This window comes from Alligator mississippiensis, chromosome 7, assembly GCF_030867095.1.
Source record: "Alligator mississippiensis isolate rAllMis1 chromosome 7, rAllMis1, whole genome shotgun sequence".
Lineage (NCBI taxonomy): Eukaryota > Metazoa > Chordata > Crocodylia > Alligatoridae > Alligator > Alligator mississippiensis.
This window is the reverse complement of record NC_081830.1, coordinates 16,088,803-16,110,230: the sequence shown is the minus strand read 5'-3', so window position 1 is coordinate 16,110,230 and position 21,428 is coordinate 16,088,803. Positions and strand designations below refer to the sequence as shown.

Here is a 21,428-nt window from a genome sequence, read left to right as displayed (position 1 = left end):
CAGCCTCTTGAGACAGTCACCTTGGCCATGCGGGAGGATGCTGCAAGCACAACCTCAGGGGTGGAGGCTTTCAGCTCCTCCCTGATACCCCTCAGCTCCTCCTCCGCTGCATCCATGCCCATGGACTGATCTGGAATAAAAATAAGGAGGAAAGGGGGCCGTAATGACGTCTGATACAGTACCTTGGCTCCATGGAGGACCCACGTGCAATGTCATGGGCAGTGCGGTCTAAGGGTGACGTCTGAGGTCTGAGCGGCTTCAGGAGGGCGGAGGTGCGGTGGGATCAGAGCTGCTACAAGCCTCTCCCCACACAACTCTCCTCTCCCAGGAGGTCATCCCAGGGCCAGTCATGGGGCTTTTGAGATATCTTTAGACTAGCAGGGAGTGGACAGAGGAGAGGAGCAGCATTTCCAGACGGAGAAAAGGGGCAGAGTTACTTGCACCTACTCCAAGTGCCCTCACCTTGTATGGGGAGGAGGCAGGCAATACAGTCAGCAGCCCACAGCCGGGATGTGGCCAGAGAGGCACAGGTGTAGGGCGCCAGCAGCCCCAGCAGGAACCCGGTTTTCCCGAAGGGCTCTTGCAGCTGAGAAAGGAGGAGAAAGACCTGAATGAAATGTGCCTGGGTCTGCCTGGAGTGACATTCAAGTTTCTGGTCCTGGGAAAGTGAGAACAGGAATGCATCCCTGTCTGCTAGGCAAGATGTCTGGGTCTCGGGGGCAGACTGCCACAACGACACCAAGGCAAGAGAGAGTTAGCCCATACTTACTCTGCAGTAGACGGCCTCTCGACAGGCGGCAAGCAGCTGGGCGCTGCCCTGCAAGGCCCTGTCCCTCTCCCACTCCTTGTCAACTGAAAGCCATGGCTCAAGAAGCTGTCGGGAGAGCAGACTACTGTTAGAGGCACCTCCAAAACAGCTCAGATGAACCATTTCAACTGCAGACATGACCATCACCCCTGACATCCCTCCAAGCAACCTGATCCTTTCACCCCCTGGGATGTGTCCGTCATTGCCCTGAAGCCGCAGGACCTGTGCAGTGACCCTGGCACAACAAGGGGCAGCTACGAGGCATGTCAATGGGATGCCTGCCCCTACCCGCAAGGACACCTCTCATTTGCCCTGCTGAAGGAAACCTTCCTCCCTGTCTCTTGGGCCCATCCCTGCCTTCCCAGAAAAGAGAGCTCTGCCTGCTCCTGCTAGCTACTCACGTGGAACATCTCCATGACCCAGCTCTCAGTGGGGTCTTCTTCAAGGAGGCCCCTCATGAGCTCGCCCGAGGCCTGCATGGACAACTCATGCAAGGACTGCAAGCGGGAGACAGAAGAGGGAAGCTGGAGTGTGTTCACAAACCCCAGACCCCTTTGGGGAGGCTGGGGGTGACTGCCAGGCCCAGGGCCGGCTGGGGATCATGCCAGTGGTCCCAGCAGGTGATGCCGCAAGTCGGCTCTTTAGGCGTACCTGTATTTGCAACGAGTCCTGAGCTGTCTCCCCCTCCTGTGTCAGGTGCCGCACAGCTGGGAGAGGTAGCAGGCACCTGAGGCAGGTTTCAAGCAGGCTTCTGTTTGCATCCCGATTCAGGGAGGGTTTCACCTTGCTGGCAGGAGACAGAGAGGAAGAAAAGCCCTCCGTCACACTGGAAAGTGGGTCTAGTGCTCAGATACGATCTGAACCTGGAACCCGAAATCCAGACACTCCTGGACATGGTGGCTGAGAAGCTCTTGCACTGCCCACCACTCCTACTTGTCCCACCACCACCTCCAGGTCTTTCCATCCAACTCCCCAAGCGGACCAAACACATTGCAACCCCCTGAACCCCGCTGCAGGCAGGGCAGCCTGTGTCTGGAGCCCTGCATGTGTCTCTCAGCTCCACATCTGGCAGGAAGAGCACCCCAGGGTGAAGCAAGGAGCTCATCTCTGAGCAGGGCATCCCAGCGCCGAGAGCCAGGGCACGAATCGCCTACCTCAGGTGCTTAATGGCAAGCATGGCCGTGAGGCGAACAGGAGAGGCCAGGGAATCCATCGGTTCCTCTTTTATGAAGTCCTAAAAGAATTAACAGAGATGTGACTCAGGCGAAAACAGATGTGGAAAGCAGCCTGCCTCCGCAAATGAGCCAAGCTGACCTGCTAGGTGGGCTGGACACAGCCCCAGGATCCTGCTCAGGACAACAGCATCAGTGCAGGGGCACAGAGCTGTCTCCCAGTCCTTCCCCATGCCCAGCCAGGCCCTCCAAGAGCAGCCCAAAATGCGGCCGTGCCTAGAGAGCCGCGAGGGGTGCCAGCTTTCTGGGCCCCACACACACCTGTCACAGCACTCCAGTAATCCCATCACAGCCAAGAGACAGAAGAGCCACTCCCAGGAAAACCAGTCCCGCTAGGTTCCCCCCAGGTCCTTTGCAGTTTGGGCCCCCGGCCTCCTCCCCACTCACCAACATGTACCCCAGCAGCTCCTCTTTCTACGTGAACTGGAAGCTCTGGGAGCCGTCAGCGTCCTGGATGGCACGGCTGATCTCAGTGACTGACCGGATGAGGGTCAGCTTTAAGTCCAGGTCCTGAATTTCACGGGGGAACGACAAAGAGATGGGGATGAGGAGCGGAGAAGAACCGAGGTCCAGAAGGCAGCCTCCTTTGCACCCCTGAGAGATGTCTACAAGCCCCAGAAAGCCCCGGGCCCACCCCCGTCTCAGACAAGGTGCATGGCAGTGTAGGGGCTCCCGTCTGGGGTAGGTGATCGTGCCTCAGTGACGCAGGGAGTTAGGGGCTGGGAAGTGCATGAGCAGAGGTGGGCTCGTTGAACATTTACCTTATTGAGGATGGTGATGCCAAGCACCTGGGAAATGAAATGCAAAATGACCATCAGCGCCTGGGATGGCCCCAGAGCGCAGCACACTGCTGGGTCCAAACAGCGGCCGGGCTGGTGAGCGCAGAGAAGCGCAGGGGCATGAATGCTCTACCCCTGCCAGAGCAGGTTGAGAGGAGCATCTAGCCCAGCACTCTCCATACATGGGTCCCTCCCACTGCCCATCGCCCCAGGAGCATGAACGCGGATGCTCCTCACAGGCAGGAGTTCAGGGTCATCAGAGCATCTGAGCCGTCCAGGCACCCCGGTGCAGAGCAGACCTCAGTCCCACGGCAGGCCTGTTCCCACCACGCTGCACTCCCAGGCTCCTACCTGGCAGCTGCTCATGTAGTGCTGCAGGACCCTCCTGGTGATGTCACGCTCCACGCGGGGGAGCAGCTGTGTTTGGGGGGCATGCACAGCAATTTGGCTGTAGGCCAGGATCAAGGCCCTGTGGGTCCTGCCTCTTCTCCCCTGGTGAAAGTCCTGCAGGGCTGACACGACACTCACACCATGCCATCTGCCCCCGAGCAGGAATCCCTGCTGACCAAGGAGCTGCCCCAGCAGCGATACCAGCTCTCCCTGCCAGCCCCACAAGACCCACAGCTCTCACAGCACCATCCCCAGCGCTTTGTTTCAGATGCTCCCAAGCCTCATCATGTCCGTCCTGCACCTGGGCGGCTTGGCAGAGAGAGCTGTCGTGCCACGCTGAGCCACGGAGGTGCGGACAGGGGCAGGCAAGTGTTGGTGACCTCCAGGAACTGGGGCAGCAGGCCTGGCGGTGGGGCAGGGGGTGGGAGTGCAGTCCTGGGTCCCAGCCCCTGCTCCAGGGCTGCCTCGGGCATTTGGCCATAACGAGTCCCTGCACACAATGCATTGGGAGGGCCGGTGTGGAGGAGGTGGCCCTGCCTGCTGTGCTCGGTGCAGAAGCTGAGCCCCATTTTCCAGCAAGCACGTAGGTGTCTTTCGACCCCCCAGCACCTGCCCAGGGAGCTGGGTGTGCATGCGGGCTATGCACTTGGAGCTGGTACTTTCAGGCTGGGCAGTAGGACTCGTGTCTCCTCTCCCACAGCTAACGGAAAGAGGTGAAAACTACAGAGTCTCTTTCTCTGGGTGAACAAGAGATGTAGCTGCCTCCAGGCCCAAAAGGGGCTCTTTGAATGCTGACGCATTAACCTGAGGCATAAAAAGTGTGACTAGTGCAAACTGCGCTCCCCACCGTCTCAGCAGACCTCTGATGTGGAGCACGTCCCCTGGGAGAGGGTGCCACTGCCAAGCTGCTCTTCTCCAGGGTTTGTAGGGGAGGAAGCCGAAGAAAGCCCCCAGCTCCATTACCTGCAGGAGGCTGATGATCCCAGACACCTGCACTTTACTTATGGCAGCACCAAAGTCCTCCAGGGTGCTCAGGGTGAGGTCCAGGTGGCCCTTGGCTGAGAAAGCCAGGATGCTCACGACTTGCTGAAACCCAAGAAATGTATTGGTGAGTGGGTCTGACCCAACCCGAGCATCCTCCCCATGTCCCATTCATGCTACAATGCGCACCCGACCTGGAGCAAGCGAGGGGGCTGTGCGAGGGGAAGGCCAAGGGAAAGCCGTGTAGCAAACCGGCAAGAGAGAGGTGAGGACACGAGGGGAGTCAGGGAAGACCTGGCCGTGTCTGGACAGAACAGGGCCCTCACCTCTCTCTCTGAAGCGTCCATGTAATCTGTGTCCTTCAGAAATTTCTGGAGCTGGGATTTCACGTAGGCAACATCCTGGCAAGAGGCCAGCGTGGTACCAAGTGCCTTATATAGGAAAGTCTGAAGGAAGGAGACCAACATCACCAAAGAGCTGGGAACACAGCAGCCTGCTACTTGGGACAAGAGCAGCCCAGAAACACCCCGTCCCCAGGAAGGACCAAGAGAGCCCAGCCCCACCACCCACACACCCAGCAACTGCCCCACTCTGTGCAGGGAACTGGCAACTAACGGCAGGGGCAGCCCCTCCGAGCAGCTCCCTTTGGGGCAGTCAAATGGGTAGAGGACCAAGGACCATGCCTTGGATCAAAAAAATAGATTGGAAAAGCACAAACTCTGGAGAGAAAGTCTCTGCAGCCTTCCTGCCCCAGCACCGTGAAACAGATGCAGCAAGCCAGGCTTCGCCAAGAGCACGCACCTTCTCCGGGGAGGAGCAGGCGTAGCTGGCTGTCTGCAGCTGCAGCTCCAGGATCAGCTGTCTGCTCCAGGCATCATCATCAATGGTCTGCAGTGTCCTGTTCAGGAACTGAGGGCCTGAGCGAAGGGAAGCAAAGGGACGGGTGCATGGGCTGAGTCGTCGTCCTCCTCCTCTGCTTTGCCCTTTCTAACACCCAAGAGGCCCCGAGCAAGGCCTCATCCCCTTCCACTTGAGCTCAAAGACACTATGGAAAGGCTGGACGATCCCAAATGACAACTCTGGACGTCAAGCCAGACTCAAGGAGACTGGCAAACCTTCCAAGTTGGACTCCTCCTGCCTTATTGACACTCAGCACCTCATTTCCCTGAGGTTTGAGGGAACCCCCCCTTCCCAGACAGCCCACCGCGGTTTGCCTGGCTGCCGTAACAGCTCTGCGAGCCGTCCTGTACCTTCAGCAGCAGGTGCTCCCACCACACGTTGTCCTGGCAGGTCTGAGCAGTTCCTGAAAGTGGGAGGCAAACAAGAAGGATGTCACTGCTGTCGGCACTGAAGAAGAGTCCCAGGTGCCTCCCTGGGCATCCCTTCTGTGGAAGCTCCTGCATCCGCACCCTGGCACCTCCTGGGTCCCAAAGTCACGGGCCTTGCCCCCCATGCTCAATGGGTCCAGCACACATCATGCTGACAGGCCTGGGAGTTGTGCACAGCCAGTCCCTGCAGAAGTGGCCGTAGGAGGAATGGAGGGTGCTCAGCACCTGGCGGACATGCTCAGCACAGCTCGGCACAGGGCTGGGATTTGCAGAAGGGCAAAGTGCACAGAGTTTGCACTGGGGGAGCCCTTCAAGGGCAAAACCTCCCCTGAGTCCCATCAGCCTCAATGCTGTCTGGCCCCTCCCTGGGTTCGTCCCCTGCGACAAAGAGCAGAAGCTTTCAAGCATGTGGCGCTGCGGCAGGGGAATGACACCACGGGGCGCTCCCCCCGGGTCGTTACCTTCCATAGTCATGAGCAGGATGGGGATCTTGATCCTCCACTGCTCCCCAACAGCAGGGTGGATCGTGCGGTGCAGAGCCCACAGTCCCCGCAGTGCATGATGCGCACGGGTCCTGTCGCCCAGGGCCGAGGCGACCACCTGACAGCGACAGAGAAACAGGGGCTCAGCTCTGGAGCGGGGCTGCACACCTTTCCTTAGCAGGGAAACCGGCCTCCAGCACACATGGCCAGAGCCTTCAGCCATCAGACACAGGCCACGTGCTGTGCTTGGTCTCTCCACAGGCTGCGAGGCGGGGGCAGAGCCTGGCTGTGCTCTACGAAGGGCAGGGAGCTCTGCCGGCAAAGGGCGGCTCGTGTGCAGGAAGAGGCAGAGCGTGCTCCTCCAGCCAAGGCGACGGGCACGTGTCTCCCACCCCACTGCCCTTCCCCGCTCCTCTGGCAGGGCCCTTTCCAGGGTACTCACCAGGAGTCGTGCCAGCAGCCCCTGGGCACTGGGAAGTTTGGCTGGAGAGAGAAGGAGGGCATGGCCATGCGTGACTGCTTTGCAACAGGGTGATGCTGCTACAAACCCGTGCATCCCCAATGTGCCCACCCATGTACGCTCTGGGCCCTGGGCACATCTGGCACTTCCATGGCACCGCCCGTGTCTGGATTGCAAGCAACTTGCCCAGGGAGCTTGCCACCTGCCCCTCTGTGAGACAGGTGCTGCTCAGGCACCCCTGGATGAGTGGGGAAGCTGAGGCAGAAAGGCCCTGGGATTCCCCTATGGCACAGCATACATCTGTGGTAGCCCTGGGTTTGGGGGACCCACACCTCCTGGGGTGTAATGACCCAACTGAGAGCCCCAACGTTGGGCCTCGCATTATGGACACAAGAGGTCAAGATCTTCCAAGAGGCCCTTGGAGCTGGTTGAATGCACAGGGATCCGGATTGCAAACCTCCTTTGCTGGGGGGTGTGCCAGGCGCCGCTTCTTCCTCCCACTGCTGCTGCTCGGCCAGGTCCCCGAGGCATCGGCACAGCGGGCTCAGAGTGCAGCTGTACTGAGTCGGCACGATGTACTCCAGCAGCCGGGGCCATAAGACCTGGAGAGAAGACCCAGACAGCTCCGACTCAGCTCCCACTTCTCCTGCACCCGGGAGATGCCTTGATAATGCAAGGGCACTCCATCTCTTCTGCAGCCAGCGTGGGTTATGTCTTGACAACTGCCACATTTGTCCTTCCCTTGTCCACCCAAGAAAACCTTTCACATTCAGCGCAGCGCACACCAATGTGCAGGCATCACCCCTCTGCTCCGTCTGCCCCGGGGGCCAGCCAGCTCAATCCTCTGTGTCCCCTCAATGTGACTGTCACTGGCCAAGCCACATTCTGGGCACCGAGACACGTCCTCGGGGTCTATTTTTACTCGAGAGCATTTCTGTTCTCAAGTGACTCTGCCTGGTTGCCCTGGGGCGCCCCGTGCTCCTGCTGCAGCCCGTGCCAGGCTTCCCCCTGCTAGGACATCAACACCAAGCACCCACCCTCCATTTCTCTTACCATTTGGCTGCTAGATGAGCTGGCTTGCTTGAAAATATAGGCCACCAGCTCCCAGGCCCACTCCTCCAGGCCGTGCACAGTGAGCACCATCCTGCTGAAATGGAGCACAGCCTTCTTCACCTGGGAGGGAGGAGAGGACAGGTGGGAATGAGGACAGCCCTTGTGCCCAAAGTGTGGAGCGGCCGGCCATGGCACGAGCCCTCCCTCAGCCCTTGCACAGGGTGGCAGGGAGGAAGGAGGGTCCTCAGACCTCCAATTTGACTTCAAGGTTGATAAAGAAGAGCCCACTCACACGGGCAAGACAGCAATGTGTCCTTGACATGCAACAGCCCCATGATGGCTGCTCAGGGAAAGCAGATGCCCTCCCACCCACCCACCGGCAATGGGAGGGATAACACTTCCCTGGCCCCCGGCTCTCCCCAACTATGGATGCAGAGGGGCAAACTCCCTGCAATGCTTGCCCTGGAGATGCTGGGAGGGAGGAAAGGTTTTCCCTACACGAGATGCAAGGATCTGGGGTGGGAATATTGTGCCAGGCCCATGTGCCATCCCTGGCACAGCCATTGCTCACACACCACCTCACCTCAATGCTCTCATCACTGAGCGTGCCCCTCATGGCCTGCACCATGTCACATTTTTTCTCCCGCATCTCCGGCACTGGAAGGAGAAGGAGGGCACGGTGTGGGCTTGCTTTGGGCACCCACCTCCACAGTGGGATGCACCCCGGTTTCAGAAGACCTGCTTGTGGCGACCCGCACGGCCCCCTGTCTCTACTCTGCAACCAGCTCTTGGGCCAGAACAAGGTCTCATTCAACCTCTTCACTTGGGAGTGTGGCCAGGAAAGGTGCCCAAGCAGGATTTGGCCCCAGCACTCCTGCCTCATCCTGCAGGATGCAGGGTGCTCCTGGCCCTCTGAGACCGAGCAGCAGAGGACGGAGGTCTGGCTCTACCTCTCGGCAGCCAGGGCTCTTGCACGCAGCTGGAGTGGGGCAGGTTATTAGTCCTGGCCAGTCCTAACGCAGGGCCTGACGGGTCAGCCGAGACGGCGGCCGACACGTTTGCTCTGCTCATACTTACGGTCAGCAGCAAGGATGCCACTGAAAATGGAGAGGGATGCCACATGGCTTGCCTCCTTGTCGGCCTGGAGCCAGGAGCCCACAAAGGAAATAAATTGGTCTGGGGAGAGACAGGCTGTGGGGAGAAGAGCACAACCCTGGTGAGCTCAGCGCTCCTCGTTCCCGTTCCCCCCCAGGGTTTGGCCCGGTGCAGGGAGGTCCGAAGGAAACCCCCGTGGCACCTGGACTCTCTCGTCCTTACCGAGCAGACCGAGACAGTACAACACCTTGGCGTGGTTCTCTGGTCTCGGCAGCTGCGCATGATCACACACCTGTGGGAGGAAGGGAAGGGAAGGGAAGGGATGCTCCACAGTCCCATCTGCATGGGGATGAAAGTGTGGCGTGGATCCGCAAGTCCCACTTTCCATGACTTGAACCACACTCTTCCTGAGCCCCAGGAAACATCACTGCCACCACAGCAAGAGCCAACAACACAAAGGTCAAGACCATAAACCAGAGGGGATCCTGGCTTCCAAGTCCCTTCAGCAGCACGGCTGCTCTTGGCTTCACTCGTGCCACGGGGGGGATCGTTCTGGGTCCGACTCGCGAGGAAAAGGGATTTGCATACACCTGCTCCAGGGATTTGAACTGGACTGAGGGGAAACTGGGAGGCCACATCCTGTTTTCTTCTTCTTGGGCAAGCAGAGAGCTCACCAGCAGAGTGGGGCTTTGCACGGCCATCAGCTGGCTCTATCGGGTTCACGGGACTTGGACCTGCTGGGCCCAGGATGAGCGGTACAGGACCGGCCGTCCCTTACCTGGTCGTGCAGGGTGAGGCAGACGATCCCGAGTGTCCCGTCAGGGAGAGGCACCTGAAAATCATAGGCTACCTCCAAGACCCGGCTCAGACTCTGCAGCAGAAGGTGGCCGTCAGAGGGAGGGTCAGTGAGGACAACCAAGGACCTCTCCTCACCCCCACCCATACCCGCGCAGACCGGCACGGGCCAGGGCTGCTTTCCCAGGTGGTGTCTCACCACGGTCACATGAAGGTTGTCGACCCCTGCCCCGTACTGCTGCAGGAGACAGGGCAGGCTCTCAAAAACAGTATCACAATGCCCCTCGTGATGGAGGAAGAGACCCATGGTGGGTCCCAGCGCCTGGACCGCAGCCTGCTGCAGCTGCAGAGAGGGAAGGCAGGACTGAGTCCCTCGCACAGACTTTCTGGGAGGTTGCCCTGGACCAGGCTAGTGTGCAGAGGAAGCAATCTCCTCCTTGCTGCCAGCCCCTGGACACCACAAGACACACCTGGAAGGCCCTGCCCCTACCCCAGTGCTCACTGCCACCCATTAGTGCACACAACTGCACGTCGCCTGCGGGCAGAGCATTTCTCACGCACTTGAGATCACCCCGGACACGGGGTGTCCCTGCCACGACTGCACAGATAAGCACGCATAGTGACACACGATGGATGTGCTGCAGGTTTAGAAAGACAGCAGCCCTCACCTCTGGGTCCTCGCTGCTCAGCCAGCTGCTGCTCATGAGACTGAAAAAAGGGAGCACGTGGAAACAGTAGTTGGCCGCCCGATTGATGGGGAACAGGACCTCGTCCCTGACCCGGAACTTCATGTTGGCAGCATGAGCAAAGCCTCGCACCACTGCGGAGGGGAGGAAAGACAGGGTGTTTGCAGCGGAGGTCCCCTGGCCAGTGTGGCACGCTCTGGCTGGGTCCAGGCTCGAGGTTCGGCCCTGGGTGCCCACCGGGGCACCTGCAGGAGGGACTTGCACTCACCTGCACACAGTGCCCGCTTCATCTGGCTGGTCTCCACCAGCCGCAGCACGTAACGCAGTTTGCTGAGCGTCAGCACCAGAAAGGGCTCAGACTTCAGGGCTGCAGAAGGGATGGGAGGACACACTGTGCTGTTGGAGACGTTCTTGTCCACCTTCATCCCTCACACTCAGCACCAGGGCTGGGCTGGGCTGGGCTGCCTGCTGTGGCCTCCCCAGCCTGGCCAGCACACAGGGGCTTTGCGGATGTCCAGGAAACCCCACAGCGAACTCCCCTACGTAGGGCAATTCAATGTCTGCTGCCCCGGCCATGCCCAGATGCAGGAGAGGAGCAGGGGTGCAGGGGCATGTTGGGGAATGGCACCTGGTCTCCATTCCTTCCCATCCCAAATGCTTTTCCATCTGTGATGGGAGTTAGTGCCGTCCCCTTACAGCCAGAAGGCAGACTCCTTGGGCCCCAAATCCAGGTCAGCTGTGGTGGCCCCATTGGGCAGAGGTGGTATTCATGCCCTCCCTCCGCAATCCCTGAGCAGAGCCCGGAAGCGAGGGAGCAATGCTGTACCATAGGCTGAGACCAGGTCGCCCAGCGTGATCAGGAAGGACAGGGGTGGGAGCTCCATGATGTCCACGTGGCTCTGCAGCTCGTGCATCACCTCGTTGTAAAAGGTGCCGGCAAGCGCCACGAGGGTTTTTCCTGCCGTCAACTGCACTTCCTCAGTTTCTTGCTAGAATAAAAACAGAAAACTGGAGCAGGCGCCCGGCGCACACTTGATACCTCCCTAAGTCAGGCTGGGGATCAAGGTCCCTCCTCCGAAAGGGAGGCAGAGCGGTGCATTAGCCTCAGTATCTCCACTGTCTGCCCACTCCCTTAAGCCCACGTCATCCTTGGCTCCAAGCAAACTGCCTCCCCCACCACCTACCAGCCACACACTGGCAAAGCTGCTCCTGAATTCACCAAATCCCCCTAATAACTCCTTGCATGAGAGCCCTCACCCATGAACACCAATGGAAACCCTTGGGTGAACAATATTTCGGCTCTAGTTGTCTGCTCAAGTGCAGAATTCACCTGGGCTGCAGCACACAGCTCCAGCATGGACCAGGATATGTCTTGGGCAATGCATGCTGGTGCTGCCCCCAGTAAAGCACCTCTGCGCTCTGGGCTGTCCCAGCACCGGAGCTGGCCCAGGTTTCAGAGGAGCTCAGCACTGGGCTGGGCTGGATCCTATCTGTGCTGTGCTTAAACATCTGGAGGAGATCGGTCTTGAGCGAGGCTGCAGCCTCTAACCAGGGTACGTGCAGGAGATGCACCGTCAGCTCAGGCTGCACCAGACCAAACAAACTGGGCACAGACTAAGGCTTTGTGTGGAGCAACTGGGCCGAGCTTACTCCCTGGGTCTCCCTCAAGTCTTTGGAGGCCAAGTGAATGATCCTCCCAACAAGGCTCCTGTCCAGGCCCTTGATGTCCCCCTGCAAGACTTGGTCCAGGCTGGAGTAAACGTTTACTCTTGTCTCCTGGGAACACAACAAGAGAGAGAACCACGAATGGGGTAGGCTTTGCTTTGGGACCAGTGCCTGACCATCCAGGACTATCGTGTTGAACATCAGCCACCCAGGATCACAGCAGCTCTGACGGGGAACTTGCTCCCTGGACAGGAACACAACCCCGGCCCTGGCATGCAGATGTTGACAGCTGGCACTAGCAAGGGAGGCGTGTCAGGCACTGGGAGGGCAGGATGCACCAGGGTGGTGGGAGATGCAGAAATACAATCAGAAAAGCAGCCAGATGCATCACAGGTACCGTCCCCCGCGTGCATTGGGGAGGTGTCCCTGACTGACACACGTTTCCTTCATCCAGGGGGACACTTGGGGAGTAATAAGGGGCTGCCGGGTGACCCCAAGCAGCAAAGTTAGCATTGGGTTGCCAAGTAAAATGCTGCCTTAAACCATTGTGTGATTGGGTGTGTTGCTGAATGCAGAAAGGAGCGGAAATACTTGTGTGCCAGGTTCCCCTGACACAGTGGAGTGGGGTCATCCTTGGATGAGAGCACATGAGGTGGGGCAGGGGTGCTGCCGGGGTCTAGACAGAGACTCAGCACCCTTGGGGGGATGCCCAGCTCTTTTCCTGACTTGCTGTGGGCCATGGGCACCCCACTTCACCTCCTAGGACACAACGCTGAGGCTTTCCAGGCTCACGAGGTTGCTGGGAAACTATAGTTTATGTCAGCTCAATGCTGCACGATACTTGGAGGAAGACGCTCAAGAGGCTCACGGCATTATGTGCAGGGTGAGGGCTTGTCTGAATGTGGCTTATACCACACCCACCATGCACTGGGAGCGGGGAGATGATGCCCATGTGAGCATGCCCTGATGTCGTAGTGACATCACAATAGACCGAGGGCATGTTGTATTGGGACCTTGTTTTGGGGGAGAAGGAATGGGAAAGACACAGTGGATGGAATGGGCAAGGACCAGCCCTACCTCCTCCCGCTGGAGTCTCTCCAGCACAAGGCTCACAGCAATGGCCAGCTCCACGTCTGATGCCTGGCCGGACCCTCTCCCTGCAGAGGCATCACTGGTGGAAAGACCTGAAATGGAGGGAAAGGACTCTGCTGATCTCCATGTGAGATGTCATCTTGGTCTCTCTCTTCACCCCCTGCTAGCAGCTCTGCCGGAGCCGAACCCTGTGGCCTGGCTCCAAAGCAAAGGTTTCCTAGCACAGCATCCACAGGACAGCTCTCCAGGCCGCCCTCCTGGGGCACTTTCCTTACAGCAACTTAGTTCTGCCAAAAAGCCCTTCGTTGTCAGTGGGATGGAGATGATGCTCTGGCGTTGGCCAGCTTCAAAGCGTTACAAGCTATAATCATCAGTCCCGTGTGCGATGGCCACGGCTGGACCAGCCACAGGGACCTGGTCAGGGAGAGGAAGATGCATTTTCCCCTTGCTCCTCTTCCGACTCTGTTATGCTGGAAGATTTGCTTGCAATGTTTTGGCACTTGAATACCCAGGCACTTGAAAGGGGAAATTACAATTTTCCCCTTTGCAAAATATTGCTTGCAATATTTTGGCACGGCAATACCCAGGCACTTGAAAGAGGAAATTACTGTGCCATTTGTTTTCAGGAAAATAAGGGCCATCATGTAGACAGTGACAAGTCTTTTCTCCTTGGCAATTAGTTGGAGAATTGGGAGCACACACCATGATTGCTTAGGGCCAAAGTTTTCAAAAGTTAAGGTGCCTCTACATGTTCTGGGGGTGCGGAGGGGCTGTTTAAGTTAGAGTGGTTCCTCAACAGCCACTCAAATGAAAACGGCTCATCCTCACATGTATTAAGTCTTCCACATTTTAAAATGGCCAGGAGATCCCTTGCAATCAAGCTTATTCAATACGCTTTAATGAAAGGACCTGATGTAGCTGATCAGGCTATATGAGGCATGGAGAACAGCCCGGGCATCTTACCGCTGCTGTGTAGGGTCAGGTCCATGTCTTCCATTATTCAGAAATGGCTTCAACAAGCTTTCTGTCTCTTGCTCGCTGAGCAACTCCTATCGCGAAGGCGTCCGGAGCCACTCAAGCGCCAGGTCCAGGACACAGGGAAGAGGTGAGCCAACAGCCTTTGTGAAGTAAGCACCACCATGACAACGAGGTGACCATGTGTGACCTCATAGAGGGCTGCTGACCAATGAGGGGCTGCGTAACGTGTCAGCTCTCACGTGGCTGCATAAGGCTCCACATCCAAGTATCCCCCGAGGAGGCTCAGTTTGTTTAATGTAGGAGATCCCCGGCCCTGAGATCACCTGGGAGTTCTTCTGTCGTCTCAAGCAGCGCGGTACCGTCCAACACCGAGTTAGTATTTCGATCTGCCCACGGTTGGATTTGTAAGAGATAAAAACAGGGCAGGACTGGGAGAAGCTTCCTCTGAACTGCTACTTGCTTGGCCTCCTTTGGTTTGTCATCTTGTTGTCCAAAAGGGCTAGTTGAAACCCTCAGATGCTACAGGACTGGGCTGCAACCGTCTTGTCCAGACTGAGGTTTGGTGCAGTTCATGTTGAAGTTACATGTACTCATCATGGCCAAGGCCCACAGTGTGTCTGAATGATGAAGTGTCCTTCTTTAGCGTGACTGGGGGACATGACTTAGGGGGAAAGACTGAGGGAAATGGGCTTATTTAGTCTGGAGAAGAGGAGACTGAGGGGGATTTGATAGCAGTCTTCAGCTACCTGATTTGGGGTTGGATAGAAGAGGGAGCTAGACTGCTCTCAGAGGTGGCAGGTGACAGCACAAGGAGCAACGGGCTCAACATGCAGCAATGGAGGTTTAGATTAGATGTTAAGAAGACTTTTCTCACCAGGAGGGTAGTAAAACACGGGAACAGGTTACCCAGAGATACGGTGGCAGCTTCATCCTTCATCCTGCCCTCCCTCCTGGGGAAGTCTCCCCTGCACCCTTTCTTCCCTCCCCTCTCCTGCCTCAGCACCCATCCCAAACATGCACGTGCTCTTGTAAGCAGCCACTTTCTGCAACTTTCGGCAAACTTTCCCGCTCGGCTGTTGCAGGGATCCTGAGCCCTGCTGCAAATCCGCACCAGGTACGCCTAGATTATTGCTGCCCAGAGCAGGGAGGGGTTGGACTCCATGAACCTCAGGGTCCCTTCCAGACCTAATGTCTACAATTTCTATGACCAGTGGTTGTCCAACCCCTTTTGAACATCTCTAGTGATGGAGAGTCCACAACTCCCCTAGGCAGCCTATCCCACTGCCTCCCTGTCCTAGCCATGAGGAAAGTTTTCGTGCTATGCAATCACAACCTACTTGGCTGAAGCATGAAGGCATTGGTCCATGTCCTACTCTCCACAGCAAGAGAGAAAAGGTGTTTGCCCTCTCCTTCATAACAGCCTTCATTTCTTTGAAGACTGTGTTCATGTTCCCCTTGAAGTGCCTTTTCTGCCAGCTGAACATGCCTGTTTCCTTCAGCCTCTCCTTGCATGACTTGCCTTGCAAGCCCTTTCCTCGTGTCTGTCACCCAAGTACATTGAATCCCTCGGGAAATAAAGGCTCATTTCCACTGGCCTTGCTGCTACAGTGACCAAAACCCATTTCCAACATCACAAGGGGAAAATACATTTTTCTCACTGGTCATCTTTTCACTCAAATCCTGATATGAGGCTACGATAGGCGCTAATAAGGGTATGCATTTATTAAGAACTCTGAGATCCAGCACGAATCTCCAAGAATTTCTTAATAATTCCCTGTTTTTTTCCCAAATCCATTGTGATCTTCCCACCACTCCTGCTCCATGGACTCTCTCTCCATCCTCCCAACCTTGACCGCCCAGAGCTGAGCAGGGAGCGAGCGGCACAGCTGTCTATAGCTCCATGCTCCCTCCGGGTCCTGGTTTTTGACTTAGTTTGGCTCTGTTCCTGACCGCCGAATTTCTAGCTGTCCCCTTGGATGTAATAACCTAGTAGCTGACTCCTGAACCCTAACCCTGCCTGTGTTTTGGGCTCTGCCTCTGGATTTGATGAACTGGTCTCTGACTCCTGGCCCCTGGTGCAGCCTATGGTTTGACTCCTGCCCTCCTGCAGTTGTAGCCTAACCACCAGGCAAGGCCCCTGCCACCCAGTCCCTGACATTAGGCCCCAGTCTAGAGCAAGGTGGTCATAAAGCTGGGGTATTTATGGGGATGGAGGTTTGGGGTGAAACCTGCTAAGCGGGGTTGCCTCCTGATCTCCCAGTGTCAGTAGGTAACACTGGGGTGTGCTATTAAAGAGAAGCTGTGAGTGACACAGTCTCACTTTTTTTGGCTAATAGGACTTCGTGTCATAGGCTGTGTCCAAGAGAGACTGAGTCTGTAGCCTGATGGTTTGAGCACTTCCGTCAGCCTTAACAGAGGATAAAGAATTGATTTGGCAACTTTGGCAGAACCACATCTGGATTAGTAAACAGCTGTAAACACTGTAACTAACACCATACAAGAGAAAAAAAATTGGATGAAGCAGTCAGAGAATGAGATGGTTCTGTCTCCAGTGAGGAAGCTGGCCAGCATCCTGGGCAGGAGGGTGCAGGTGTAGCAGGTGTCTAAGCAGGACAAGTTTCCCAAGAAGAAGTACATGGGGGTGTGCAGATGCTGAACACCTATAATGAGTACAGTGATGAGGACATTCCCAGCCACGGTTGCAATGTAGAGTAGGAGAAACATCAGGAAGAGAAGTATTTGTAACTCTGGAAGAATTTCAAAGCCCAGGAGGATAAATTCAGTGATGGACGTTTGATTTCCTACTTCTGCATCTGCCATGGCAGCAGAGAAATTCCATACAGCTCTGCAAAATAATCCAAAGGAAATAAACACCTTTGAATGCTATTGAATCAGTCCATATCCTGACTTTTCAAGAGACTAATCTTGCTCGAACGTGATGGATCCAGGGAGGTGTTCCAAAGCTCCACTCTGGAGGTGAATACTGCTGCATATTCATTTCTACAACACCTTCATGTAAGCCAGTGCCTCACGTGTACCATTATGAGATAAGAAAGGGCAATATTTGGTAGATATGCAAGAACTGTTTTACAAAGATGTCTAATCACTGCACCATGTAGCCTTCACCCTCACGTCCTAACTTCATAGGGCAGAACAAAGATTCTTCTAATCTGAGAAACTTCAGGTTACAAAATCTGCAATGCAAAAAGAAAATGGACAAATATTGCATGTTCTATATTTGGCTGCTTTGTAACATGAATTATGAATTCTATCTTTTAATTAAGATAGCTGACATCATAAATCCTACTCATACTACTCTTCCTTGTGTTTCAAATACACTTGTGCTCCAAAACCTGGTTCTAGGAATAGCAATCAAAGCTTTATAGGTTTTACAGTTAATATTTCTCAAATTCCAGATAAATATTCTGTTCTGTCCTTACATTATAAAATGGAAGAATAGGTACATTCATGAAGAATAATGAAAATCTATTTTCAGTCAGAAAATCCCCCACTGCCTTTCCATAGGCAGATGGATGGCACGATTTTCTTCTGTCCTGATTGTTAAGATGCTCTGTTACTGCATTAGAAAATACTGCCACTTGCAAGTGTTGGGAAGACATTTTTCAGGCTCCAAAAGCATGAGCTTGGTTTGACTGAGAACGTGTTGCATGTGACAAAAGAAATTACTTCTTTTCCTCTCCACAAACACATGATATTAAAAAATGTAAGTGATTGAGATGCCATATATGTACATGTGTGTCACTGCTGAAATTCACCCTAGATGCTTAGGAACAATTCTAGGAATGGAGTGTAGAGCATTGATTGCATTGCTTCTTCACACTCGTGTAAACAGCAGAGATGGCAGTGGCATCCTGAATGGCTGTGACACACGGGGCACTATCAGTGGCTGTTGCTTCAATGGTAAAGTGGACTGAGAATGGGTTTTCAGTTCTGTTTTCACCCCTTATGAGAGAGAAAGTTGCCCAAAAAGAACAAAACCATATGATACACTGATGGCATTCCCCAGTAGGCTGTTACCAAGTGCCAAGCTAAAGTGATGAAAGGTTACTGGGCTACCTTGAAATACCACTGTTTAGTTGAACCAAAATGTTTATAGTAAAACCATGACAGCCCTTTAGCATGCACAGGTAATTATATGGTTGGGGCAATTCCCAGAGTAATGAGAAAATAATTCTTGTCATGGGTACCCAATCCACAACTGTACAGCACCCAAAGCTGAAGGAAAGGAAGAAGGGATGGTGAATGAGACTTGTAGCCAAAGGGGACAATGGTCTTAAAATTAATTTTGATTCTTTTAATTTGGGATTAAACATAACCCTAAAAATATGAAGCAGGAATGTTCTCTCACGAGACAGAGTCTCTGGGCCTCTGGAAAATTAACTAGTGGGGACTTGTCTCTTATCTCAAGAGGTTCTGAACATATCCTCATAGTTGTAGATAGTTTCTCCTCCTGGGTTGAAGCCTTTCCCACAAAATATCTCAGAAAACAACTCAGTAACTAATAAGTGTACTTGGTAGATGGGAATTCTGAAGGTTACAGACTCAGACAGAGGTGGCCATTTCACTGGAGATGGGGTGAAGGCAGTCTGTAGACTAGGAATTAACTAGCAATTATTGTAACATAAAGACACCTAACCTAGACATATTACCAACAGGAACATAGTTTATCACAGAAGCACATTACTGGAGTTAATGCACTAGAAACCACCTGGGATGGGAGTGTTCCCTCAGGTTTCTTGTGTGTGCGCAAGGGAGAGCCACTTAACCAGTTTTAACCCAGATAAGATACTTTGCCTGGTTGCACAGCATCCTTTCAGATTCAAAGTTCAGTCTCTAAAAATCATTTGCGCTATTATTGCCAATCCTGTAAGTCTGACAGACCTACAACTTAGGCAACTGAAGATGTTCTATGGAGATTTAATTCAATATTTGAATCCACATCATGCCCAAAAAGAGATCATTAGAATCATTTCAACATTAATTCAGAATAAAACAAGCTTTCATGATACTTTTTTCTTAGATCTGATATTACCATAATGTGTAAAATTTATTCTTTTATTTCTTTAAACACTTAAAATGCTATTACCCTTTGTTTTTCTAATTTCTACCTATTTATATTTTCACTGACATCCTGTCACACTTTTAGCTTCTCTCATTTCTGTTTGCTTGACCTCCAACTCTTTCTTTTATAACAGACAGCCTCTTTTCTACCTTGTTTCTTATCATTTCATGTCTCCCTTTCACCATTTTTCCCACCTGCCTTTCCCTCCCCCTGCTTTACCTTCTGTCTTTCTAATTTCTACCTACTGTATTTACATTCGCGCTGACATCCTGCCACACTTTTAGCTTCTCTCTGTCCTTGGAGTCTTAGACTGGCAGAGACTGAAGAAGGGCGACTGAGCCTGAAACCTTGCCAAGAACTTTTTTCCAACTACTCAGTTGGTCTAATTGAAGATATCACATCTACTCGAAGAACCTTGCCTGCCATGACATAATTATATTTCTTTTATTGCCTAGAATTAAGTATCTATCTTGACATTTTTGTGTACTTAATAAATGTCACACTTTTATAAGCATTATTTAACCTTATATTTCATATTAACCTGGCTAAAATGTTTGCAGCTAAGAAACAGACTTCAGAAAGTAGAAACTGAAGGATAAGTACGTCCATGTAGACAGAAAATGTCTGTGTTTTTTGTATGTACAACTCTATATTAATATTGAAATATTCAGGTTATTTCACTTATTCATCTTCTCTGAGTTTTGGAATAAGGGCCAGATTGGAAAAAAATCTTTATCTGTTCAAATAAATAATGTGTATAAACATGTCTGAATACCTATGTTATATTTCAATATTGATTATATGTTGGTATATCAAAACATAATACAATGCAGCTCTAGCACAAAGAGCTACTCAGAATGAGGAGGAACAGGTTGATTATAGTATTTCCATTCACAAGTGGACAAATTAGTTATGTTTTTCTATCTTTCCATCTATTTACCTACTTCCTCACCAATCTACCCTTAATCTGTAACTAGGTTGCACGCTAAAACAATAATTTCATGAGTTAATTCTAAAATAAATGTAAGTAAAGCAAAGTCATAAAACACAGATGTGCATATTGTTTTTGGAGAGGATCAGCCTGTGGAGCAGCTGCTTGAGGGCAGCTTGGATCTCCCTGTTCCTCATGCTGTACATGACTGGATTAACCAACGGAGGCACCACAGAATACAGAACAGTTGCCAAGAGATGCAGAAGTGATGGGGAGTTAGAGATGGGTTTCATATAGGCAATGACGGCTGTGGAAAGAAACAGGGAGACCACAATAAGGTGAGGAATGCAGGTGGAAAAGGCTTTCTGCCAGCCCTGCTCCGAGGGGATTCTCCACACTGCGGTGAAGATCTGAACATACGACACAACGATGAAAGCAAAACAGCCTAAAGATAAAAATGAACTGAAGGCAAGAGTTACCAGCTCTCTGCGGTATGTGTCAGAGCTGGAGAGCTTGAGCAGCTGGGGCACTTCACAGAAGAACTGGTTGATGATATTTGAGTGGCAGAAGGGGAGACTAAAGGTGTTCCCAGTGTGCAGTGCAGAGTACATGGCACCAGCAGCCCAAGCACCGACAGCCATCTGGATGCAAGCTCTCCTGTTCATTATCATCTCATAATGCAGTGGTTTGCAGATGGCAATGTACCAGTCATATGCCATGATAGTTAGGACTGCAAAATCAGCTGAATGAAAAAGGAAGAAGAAAAAGACCTGGAACACACATCCAGCATAGGAAATTGTCCTGGTGTTTAAGAGAGAATTGGCCATGGACTTAGGGTCAATGACAGAGATGGATCCAAGGTCAAGAATGGACAAATCTGCCAAAAGGTAGTACATGGGGCTGTGCAGGTGGTGGTCCGTAGTAATAACAGTGATGACAAGGAGGTTCCCCACCAGAGGTGCCAGGTACGCTACGAGAAAGATGACGAAGTGTAAGATCTGCAGCTCCCGAGTGTCTGAGAAGCCCAGGAGAAGGAACTCGGTTACAGTGGTCCAGTTGGACATCTTCCTTCCCAGGGCACCCTGCAAGTCCTGGGTATAATAGAAGAAGGACAGTGGTAAGGAGGAGAGTAACAAACTCAGTAGCTTTGATATTCCCATCAATAATGTCCCCAGATTTCATGCTAAGAATGGAGATCTTCCATGTATTGCCCTATGGATAATTTGATTTTAATAAATTACTTCTCCCTGACAAGACCTTACATAAAAGAAAATATTTTGATATTCCATTTAAAAAGAGAATAAAACATTAGCCCAGCATAAACTTAGGATTTTTATTTATTTATTTATTTATTTTTAGTATAAATCTGAAAGTCTATACATTATCCATCTCACCTAGAAAATGTATGCAGGAAACAAATGCATGTGAATAAATATATTTTATAACATTTGATTGCCTTAGAGGTTCTATTCCCACCCCACCCACCACACCACTCCCTATAAACTGTTTAACTTTATCTGAATTAATAGCGAAAGCATTGAAAATGTCTTTATCCACCCTTGTAGCTTTGAATCTATTATACATAAGATG

The 21,428-nt window shown here is 53.0% G+C and overlaps 3 protein-coding genes across 3 annotated transcripts; all 3 read right to left on the bottom strand.

Moving 5' to 3' along the window:
- Positions 1-369: 369 nt before the first annotated feature.
- Positions 370-1,300, bottom strand: LOC132251850 (maestro heat-like repeat-containing protein family member 2B). The gene is made up of 4 exons (XM_059731768.1): positions 1,210-1,300; positions 770-874; positions 463-586; positions 370-374 (listed from the first exon to the last, which is right to left on the bottom strand). Exons 1-4 carry the CDS (start codon positions 1,285-1,287, stop codon positions 370-372), a joined length of 312 nt encoding a protein of 103 aa, XP_059587751.1. The 5' UTR covers positions 1,288-1,300.
- A 1,143-nt stretch (positions 1,301-2,443) lies between these two features.
- On the bottom strand, positions 2,444-5,132 carry LOC132251691 (maestro heat-like repeat-containing protein family member 2B). The gene is made up of 6 exons (XM_059731638.1): positions 4,992-5,132; positions 4,517-4,636; positions 4,173-4,295; positions 3,171-3,323; positions 2,802-2,828; positions 2,444-2,550 (listed from the first exon to the last, which is right to left on the bottom strand). Exons 2-6 carry the CDS (start codon positions 4,535-4,537, stop codon positions 2,455-2,457), a joined length of 420 nt encoding a protein of 139 aa, XP_059587621.1. The 5' UTR covers positions 4,538-4,636; positions 4,992-5,132; the 3' UTR covers positions 2,444-2,454.
- Positions 5,133-18,248: 13,116 nt separating this feature from the next.
- LOC132251849 (olfactory receptor 14C36-like) lies at positions 18,249-20,557 on the bottom strand. The gene is made up of 2 exons (XM_059731767.1): positions 20,043-20,557; positions 18,249-18,372 (listed from the first exon to the last, which is right to left on the bottom strand). Exons 1-2 carry the CDS (start codon positions 20,555-20,557, stop codon positions 18,249-18,251), a joined length of 639 nt encoding a protein of 212 aa, XP_059587750.1.
- Between the last annotated feature and the right edge of the window lie 871 nt (positions 20,558-21,428).